This window comes from Phragmites australis, chromosome 11 (assembly GCF_958298935.1).
Source record: "Phragmites australis chromosome 11, lpPhrAust1.1, whole genome shotgun sequence".
Classification (NCBI taxonomy): domain Eukaryota; kingdom Viridiplantae; phylum Streptophyta; class Magnoliopsida; order Poales; family Poaceae; genus Phragmites; species Phragmites australis.
The window spans coordinates 3,134,621-3,143,575 of NC_084931.1; the positions used below are offsets into that span (position 1 = coordinate 3,134,621).

General features: G+C 44.8%; 2 protein-coding genes across 2 annotated transcripts; one reads left to right on the forward strand and one right to left on the reverse strand.

The window, feature by feature from the left end:
- Positions 1–2,210: 2,210 nt before the first annotated feature.
- Positions 2,211–4,665, forward strand: LOC133884372 (bifunctional protein FolD 2-like). The gene is made up of 5 exons (XM_062323752.1): positions 2,211–2,359; positions 2,452–2,635; positions 3,713–3,870; positions 3,971–4,183; positions 4,276–4,665. Exons 1-5 carry the CDS (start codon positions 2,267–2,269, stop codon positions 4,504–4,506), a joined length of 879 nt encoding a protein of 292 aa, XP_062179736.1. The 5' UTR covers positions 2,211–2,266; the 3' UTR covers positions 4,507–4,665.
- Positions 4,666–4,865: 200 nt separating this feature from the next.
- Positions 4,866–8,690, reverse strand: LOC133884371 (histidine--tRNA ligase, cytoplasmic-like). The gene is made up of 6 exons (XM_062323750.1): positions 7,244–8,690; positions 6,963–7,142; positions 6,334–6,726; positions 5,931–6,212; positions 5,461–5,601; positions 4,866–5,380 (listed from the first exon to the last, which is right to left on the reverse strand). The coding sequence occupies exons 1-6, from the start codon at positions 8,600–8,602 to the stop codon at positions 5,084–5,086; spliced, it is 2,652 nt and encodes an 883-aa protein (XP_062179734.1). The 5' UTR covers positions 8,603–8,690; the 3' UTR covers positions 4,866–5,083.
- Positions 8,691–8,955: the final 265 nt, after the last annotated feature.

Here is an 8,955-nt window from a genome sequence, read left to right on the forward strand (position 1 = left end):
CTAAATGTTCGTATGGTATAATGAAAACATACCGAATATGATAATATCAAGCATAAGGTATGAAGATGTACATACATTATAGAAACATCGTTAAACCAATATGTCAGGAGTGGTATCGTAGTTTGATCCATTAATTTTCCTCCTAATTTTTTTATTTATTATTATTAGTAAAACAGGTCTCATATAGGTACCGATAATAGACGGTGAGATTAGATGATAAAGGTGGATGGTAGAAGTGAGTAAATCATTCGAATTTTATGAGTTTTTATTATATGAGTGAAGAGTAGGAGATAATGCGACGTGAAAATCAACTCGTGTTTTATATAGTAGAAGAGAAAAATAAAAATAAATTCAATGTCTTGTTGACCTGGGCCATTTTGGTGTCAAATGGAACTTTTCTATCTTTATTTCCCTCCGCACTTATCTCCACAGGCTGATTCTCAAGGGAGGCCCCGTTTCCATGCTTCATCTTTTTATCTGATAATGGCATCAAGGCTTAGCAATCAACATATTCTCATCTCAGAAAATGGAAAAGGAAAGGGGGAAAATAAAGTGATAAAGACATTCTAGAATGGATATGTTAGGTTCAGTGTGGCAACTATGCGTATTGCTGCTTAAATGAGTTGATTTGTAAGGTTGGAGCCTTGGAGTGAAGATTAAAAATGAAGGAGATTCAATTGTAAAGCTCAAGCATCAAGACTAAATGTCACTGCATAAATTTTACCTTGTGAATTAAAAAAGAACTAAGGCATGTTTGTTTGGACTTGAGCACTTCTGGTGGCTCAAACAGTTTGTTTTTGCTATTTTTTGGCTATGGTTTCTAAGAATCAAAAGCAATATTTACTATTACAGAAACATGAGAAGCCAAAATAAGTCTAGACGTGTTTATATTAGAAACAAGCTTCTGAAGAAACCATAGCTTGTAGAAATCTAAACAAATAAGACCTAAGATCTTTGAGAACTTGGTGTCAAGCACTTGCATGGTTTGTAGAGGTGCCGTCAAGCATCATACCTACTTAGGTTCGTGCACGGATGCCCACTTCCTTCTTCTTAAGAAGGACAGACCTCATGACATTATTTAAAAGAAAGATCTTGGAGAACTTTGTTTTGAGTTGAACCCCTAATCATTGCTGGACCCTCCCAGATGTTCCTGAGGTGCTGGTTATCATAATGCAAAAGATATGCATAATCACTATGACTAACTAATTTGATGTTTATTCAGGTCCAAATGTTGCCCTAGATCTTCATGTGATCCCTCTAGCACTATCTAGAAAGTGGAGAAAAGAATCCAGAGAAGATTGATGCATGAGTCTCCATAGTAGTATTCCCATCATATCCCTGGCAGTGGTACTGCATGCTTGATCCTCTCTCGACCCTCATTGGGTACATTTTTGGTAGCATCTTCTCTCCCTACCCTTCAACAACATAAAAAAGAATCAGAAACGGAACCCACACTCTCTGTAGTCTCTATCATAAGCAATTGGATTTGTACACACCAAATATCCATAGCATCATTGGTTCTTCATCCATGGACCAACTGTGACATGCCAAGAACATGCACTAGGAGGAATCAACTGTGATATGGCAAGAACAATCTGAGATTCACATTGCGGGGTGGAATGCCGGAATCAACTCAATCCCATTTGAAACCCGGGGAATTTTTTCCTGTTCTTAAGGAAGGTTGAATTGTTCATTGCGAAAATTCTACGAAATTCCTGTTCATAAAATGTATATGAAAGTCCATCATCGAGCAATAAACACATAAATATAGGTGGATCAAGTGATAGAGTTTGGTTTCTAGTTTGTATTGGTTTGGTCACTAGCAGCTAGGGATGTAAGTAGATACTCAATGGATAGTTCTAGGTTATCACTTAGTTCATTTTTTAATTTAATTAGGTGTGAGTGAATCTTTAATTTATTTTTTTAATTTTAGGTCAAACCAATAACCTAGAAAAATAAAACTTGTATCCCTGTAGCTTTGAATGCACCAGTTTCTTCAAGATTCACTTTTGTGTGTGTGTGTGAGAGAGAGAGATGATCTTCAAGGTTCCCCTTGACAATGGATTCAGAAATCAGAACGGTGAGGTCCATCTATCAAGAATCTGTTCAAATCTTAGGCCCAACCCAAGAAAGCCCATGTAAGCCCAACCCAAGAAAGCCCATGTAAGCCCAGAGGCCCACGCTCACCTAACCCGCCACACATCCGGAAGCGTCGTCGTCACCACTCGCCTCCGCTTCGCCACCAGCATCAGAGAGAGAGAGAGAGATGGCACAGATCATCGACGGCAAGGCCATCGCCGCCGACGTCCGCCGCGAGGTCGCGGCCGAGGTAGCCGCGCTCTCCTCGGCCCATGGCTTCGTAAGCCCCCCACTCTTCTCGGCGGCTGGTGGGTTCTTGGATCGAGGGCTCGGGAGTGACTGATGAGTGAGTGCCTTCCTTGCCCATCCCAGGTGCCCGGGCTGGCGGTGGTGATCGTGGGGAGCCGGAAGGACTCTCAGACCTACGTGCAGATGAAGCGCAAGGCCTGCGCCGAGGTCGGCATCCGCTCCCTCGACGTCGACCTCCCCGAGGACATCTCCGAGCCTGCGCTCGTCGCGGAGGTCCACCGCCTCAACGCTGACCCCACCGTGCATGGTGCCGCCTCCCTCTTCTTTTTTCCTTTCCTTCTTCTGGGTAAACTTGTGTTCTCTGTTGTTAGTCTTAAGCATCGCACTCTGATTGTGCTAGGAATGAATGTAGGCATTGCTTCTTGAATACACATTGGATGTATGTGGAGAAAGTTGTTAGCTGATAGTTAGATTCCATGTGAGTGGCACACATTAGATGTTCACTTGTGTTCTCTGATGATGATGCATGGTGATACCGTTCTTTTACGGTGGGATCCCCTGGCCTCCGGATTTTGCGATTCAGCGGATTTGGCCCCAATTCTGTCTATATTGGGTCTGTTCGTTTCTGGATTTATGGTGCGCTGTCACTGCTGTATCTGGAAAGAGTAGTTAGTGACAACGGTCTCCATTAACTGCAATGTGGTTTATCACTTAAGCCAGGGGATGCAGATCTCAATCCCACTCCTGGTTTGGCTGGGCCGCGGAGTTTCGTAGTATAACTTCACTAGATTGGCCATCAGAATTTAGGTATTTCAAGTTGCACAGATATGTAAAGGGGGCAGATGGTCCGAGTTAACACCACCTTAATGTTCTCATTTGGGTGCCTAGCTAACGCTAAGGGCTTTTTCCTGTGGGCCTATTCTTGCTAAACTTGTAGTTTGTGTTTCTCATTCCGTTAGAACATAGGAGATTTTTGTTTGGCAATCTCAAACGTGAAACACCAAATTGATTCTGCCATGGAGAGAGAAAGCATTATGTTGCTTGAACTGAAAAAGGGTGAAGCTATGGTTCAAACATATTTGCTTTCTGTACTTGAAATATCAGCTTTCTTGTCAGAATGCAAGACATTTCCATTATTATGCAGTTGATTATTATTCAATGCGGGGTAGCTTTTTGTATTATGTTTGTCTCTAGCCCCCCTTTGGTTCCTAGAAAAGCCAACGAGTTTAGTTTGCTGATGCTAGTACAACAGGTTGATTTATGTCTTGTTCTATCTATGTTTTGAAATACTGGTTACTTGGCTACAACAGTGTGATATAATCAAATCCTTGTTCCAAATTATGAAGGAAAGCTATTGACTATATAGCTATGTGCTTTGTTCCAGGCATCCTCGTCCAGCTTCCATTGCCTAAGCATATCAATGAAGAGAAGATATTGAACGAGATCAACATTGAGAAAGATGTCGATGGGTTTCATCCTCTCAATATTGGCAAACTTGCAATGAAAGGTAGAGAGCCGCTGTTCATACCGTGTACACCTAAGGTATTGAATCAATAAGCGTGCCATTTCTCATCAACAACAATAGAAACACGAGTCCTTGTCACTCGCAATTCTTAGCCATAGTATCGGTTTTCCTTTGAAGGGATGCATGGAGCTCCTATCACGAAGCGGAATTACCGTTAAAGGGAAACGAGCAGTTGTGGTTGGCCGCAGCAACATTGTCGGGCTACCTGTATCCCTGCTTCTTCTGAAGGCAGATGCGACAGTGTCAATTGTGCACTCACGGACCCCTGATCCGCAAAGCATTGTCCGTGAAGCTGACATAGTCATTGCAGCAGCTGGGCAGGCTATGATGGTATGTGGCTCTACTGCTACAAATTCTCAGTATGACACACTATCCTGGAATTCATGGGCCAGCACTAACTGTGCTGTTTTCTTGGTTGTCAGATCAAAGGAGACTGGATCAAACCAGGCGCTGCTGTTATTGATGTCGGGACGAATTCAGTTGACGACCCTACCAGGAAGTCTGGGTATCGGCTTGTCGGTGATGTGGATTTCGCAGAGGTGAGCAAGGTCGCTGGTTACCTGACTCCAGTCCCAGGAGGCGTTGGCCCGATGACAGTGGCGATGCTGCTGAAGAACACGGTGGGCGGCGCAAAGCGGGGAATTATCGAGTAGAATTCTAATCTCATCCTCGTATGCTGTACGATTTGTATTGCAAGGTTTTCTGACTGACTTAAAAGGAATGTATCTATACATGTAACTGTTTTTTCCCCATTTTGGATATTTCTACTTGCCAATAATAAGAAATAAGCTATAACAGTTGTCAGTATCTCAGTGTCCTGTTTGAGAAATGAAATGACAGTACTTGCCGGCTTTGATGCTGTTCCGAATCGCAGCAGATAGAAACATGCAATTTTGCCAGCTCGCTACGATTCAAGATGTCTCGTTTGAGCTTTGTACAAACAAAAAAATGTTCCACTAGATCAGAAGAGTCGTCTATGTTATGCATTTATGGATCAGAATTTGAGGCCTGATTCAGTAAAATGTATTCTAATTCATGGATTTGATTGGTTACACCAAGCAGCTCGACATATGGAGCCAATTCAAACACTCCCACCAATTTAAATCAAAATGGTCCAATGTTGATTTTTTGCATCATCTCACAAAGCAAAATGGATGTAAAAAAATCTGAGATCATTGTATTACACGCCTCAACCATGTCTACATCTAAAGACCTTTTTTCCCCTGGGGGTTACTTGAATCTTCTTATCAGCTCCTGAGCAAAATCCTTCCTATCAACCTCCTCTTCCTGGTTGGCTCTAATGTCCTTCAGTTTCACCTTTTGTTTCTGCATCTCGGCCTCACCAACAAGCACCATCCATGGAATGCCTGATTGTGTCGCATACTTTATGTGGTTCTGCACCCTGGTAGTGAGCTTGAACTCTGCCTTTATCCCAGCATTCCACAGTTCGCTCACAAGCTCCGCTGCCAGTACAAGGTCCTTCCCAAGAATTGAAACCAACACCTCTGTCTCGGTCACCCGGATCACCTGTAATTCAAGACCAATTGCTCTGTTACTGCAAGTCCCCTTGAAATAATAAGGGTAAAAGGATGAGCATTGAGCTGTACCTCATTTCTTTCTTTCTCCTGTTGCTCCATGATTGCAAAGACTCTTTCTATTCCAAGGCTGACACCAACAGCAGGAACTTGCTTCCCGCTAAACATACCGACTAGGTTGTCGTACCGGCCACCAGCTGCAATGGAGCCAACCTATTGCAAAATATGGTTAGTACAAGAATCAACAAAAGGGTCTTCAGTTCGTCGCTGAGTTAAAGATGGAATTGGGGTATACTTTCAGATAAAAAGTAATGAAATGATATAATTCAGATATAAATCAATGTTCAATAAAACAATTAACAAGGTCTCAAGTCAGTTGAGAGAACTAGAGCGATGTGTTTTCAGATGATATAATTAGATATAAATCAAAAATCAATACATCAACTTCCAAGGTCTTGAGTGAATTAATATGAATGTTTTTGGATAATGAGAACACTAACAAATTAACAAGCAATGTGCATTGATAAGTAAATATGTCTAACCTGTGTGGCACCCTTGAACACAGCTTCATATATAACACCAGTATAATAATCAAGGCCTCTAGCCAGGCTCAAATCAAAAACTATCTTGTCTGTTGCATTTGCTTTATCTAGAGCTTTGAATAAAATCTCCAGCTCATTCAATGCAGCAACAGATTCTTTGTTCTCCATAAACTTGCTACCCTCCTTTCTCAACTCCAGCAGAACTTCCAAAGGGGGTCCTCTAGTCTTCACCAAATTTCCAATTTCTTCTGCAGTTTCATTTGATATGCCTTTCTCATCCACCTAATTTAACACAATGAACAGTTAGGACTATGATCAATATATCCACATCAAGGCAGCAAGATCAAAATAAACAAGTAAAATTCTCTCTGCTGAAACAAAAATAGGTAGTTCAGATGCTTACCAGTTCCTTTTTCACTTGTTCAAATGTTTGCTTATCTAGCTTGTCAATACTCGAGCAAACTGTTCTGAACTTTTCAGGAGGCACACCGCAAATCTCCAACATTCCATCAAGCAACTTTCTGTGGTTCAATTTTATCTCATATGTGCCTATATCCAGCTGATCCAGCAATTCAGTCAAAACTTTGATAACCTCAAAATCTGGTTCCATTGGTTCGTATACACCAGCAATGTCGAAGTCACATTGGTAGAATTCTCTATATCTCCCTTTTGATGGGTTATCTCTTCTATATACTTTCGCTATTTGGTACCTCTTCAGTGTGCTTATGTTATTCATGGCACAATACCGAGCAAATGGAACAGTCAAATCATACCGTAAAGAGCACAGCTCACCACCCTGCATGTTATTTGATGGTAAGACATCAAACAAAATTTATAAGGACATAATCTAAGGAAAATAATGCAACAAATGAATGGCTGAGAGGTTGAATGCCCCAAATACTGACAATGCTATCCTTAACTTCATATGATAAGTAGAAAGAACCAATACACAACAAATCAAACATGAATGGGGTATTTCTGCTAATGATGCCCATTCACCAACCGAAAGTGTAAGAGGACATTGAACAATACCTGATCAGCAAGGTCATATATCAACTTCGAGTCTTCACCATATTTGCCCATCAGAGTTTCTCTCAGCTCAAATACAGGTGTATCAAGTGCAGTAGCACCGTGCATCTTGAATACACCTGTTATAATTGAAAATGCGCGCTCCCTTATCGCCATTTGCTCTTTCCCAAAGTCACGTGTACCCTAACAGGAGTAAGCATAAAAAAGGAACATTACTAGTCTAGGTGCCAATAATTGGACCATATTAATAAAACAACACCGTATCCAAATAATATGATCCCCACCTTAGGTATTTTAGGCAATCTCCTCACTTCATTGCTCTCTACAATCTCCTTCACCTTCTCCACAAGGGACTCCAATCTGGGACACTTCGGATCAAACAGCAATGAGAGCGTGGTTCCCCACTCAGCGACCAGTTTAGAATTCACACAAGGAACATAATTTCCATTTGTTACATGATCCCTAAGCAGCATCAGTACAGCAGAAGTACCCTTCCCTAACGTTTTCTTCTTCTTGCTCTTCTTGTCACCCTTTGATTTCTCCCCACCAGCCTGCAGCTTCTCAGTTGAACTGCCCGCTTCATTCTCGACACCAGCTTGGGGCTTCTCAATTGAGCTGTCCATTTCAATTGCCGCCATGGCCACAGCTGCCTCCCAGGCAAGAAAGTCCCTGAACTTGAGCAAGTGGTTGTAAACCCCCTTCAAGACCGAGACAGCATCTGATTCAATCATAACCCTATTAAGCATTCCCTTCAAATCAACGTCAATGCCACCAGTAAGCTTCTCCCGGAGCTCAGCATCATCAATGCTCTTCTCCACGCAGAGCTTTGCCCGTGCAACGCTTAGCTTGCACATTGCCTGAACTGCTCTCGCGAGTTGCGTTGCCAGCACCACCAAAGCCTCCTCCTTTCCCTCCCCAATTTCACCAGCATCCCTCTTCCCCAATTTCACCGGAGCGTTGAGCTCGATCCGCACCCTGGCGTGCAGCGCGCGCACCACCTCACGGAAGATCCCATTCACGGAAGGAACCTTGGCGAACGAGGAAGACGAAGCGCCACCGGCACTGCCGACGAGCTTGGAGCCGAAGATGAGCATCTTGATGTCGGCGGCGACGTCCGCCTCGTCCTTGGATGAGAGCCCATCGCCGGACGCGGGCACGTCGAACGCGGCGGCGTCCCCGCGCGCGGCCTCGCATGACAGCGCCGCGATGGCGTCGGCGACGCGGGCGAGCGGCGCGGCGCAGCAGTCGATCATGGCGGCGAGGGCGACGGATACGGGCGCGGAGGCCGCCGCCACCGCGGCCTCGTCGCGGGAGCCCGGGGGCAGCGCCGCGGCGATGTCGAGCGAGCCGGCGAGGCCCGTTGCGGTGGCGGCGGTCACGAGCGCGGAGGGGGAGTCCGCGGCCGTGAGAAGCAGCTTGTTGAGCAGCACGGCAGCGGCAGCGCGGGACTCCGGCGGCGCCAGCGCTGCCAGGGCGCGGAGGGACGCGGGGGTCTCCTGCGGCGAGGGGGCGCGGGTGGAGAGGCGCTGCAGCACGGAGGGGTCGATGTCGGGGGCGGCGAGGCCGGATGAGAGGGCATAGACGGCTGCCGGCGATAGCGCTGCGCCCTTGCCGCCGAGCGTCACGGCGGCGGCGGACGCCATGGGAAGGTCGCGGCGGCGGCGCTGCAAAACCCTAGAGCGAGAGGAGGGAAGGCAACTGGATCTGATCCGATGGACGGCGTGGATACGCTGTCCTAACTCCAGTAGAAAACGTCATGGACAAGTTACTGGCTGCGTGCCTTGCCAACTCGGCAGTCTTCACTTTCTCTGACAAAATTTTACTCAACTAGTAGCATTTTGACAGAAAATCAAGCTCTCTAATCAAAACGACTTTCAATAATATTGTCAAGGATGTATAGCAAAACGGTAAGAGCGAGTAGTGTGGTTGAGTTACTTAGTTGTTTCAACATACTATGACTGATTAGGTGGATTAACTTAGTAACTCGGCTTGTTAA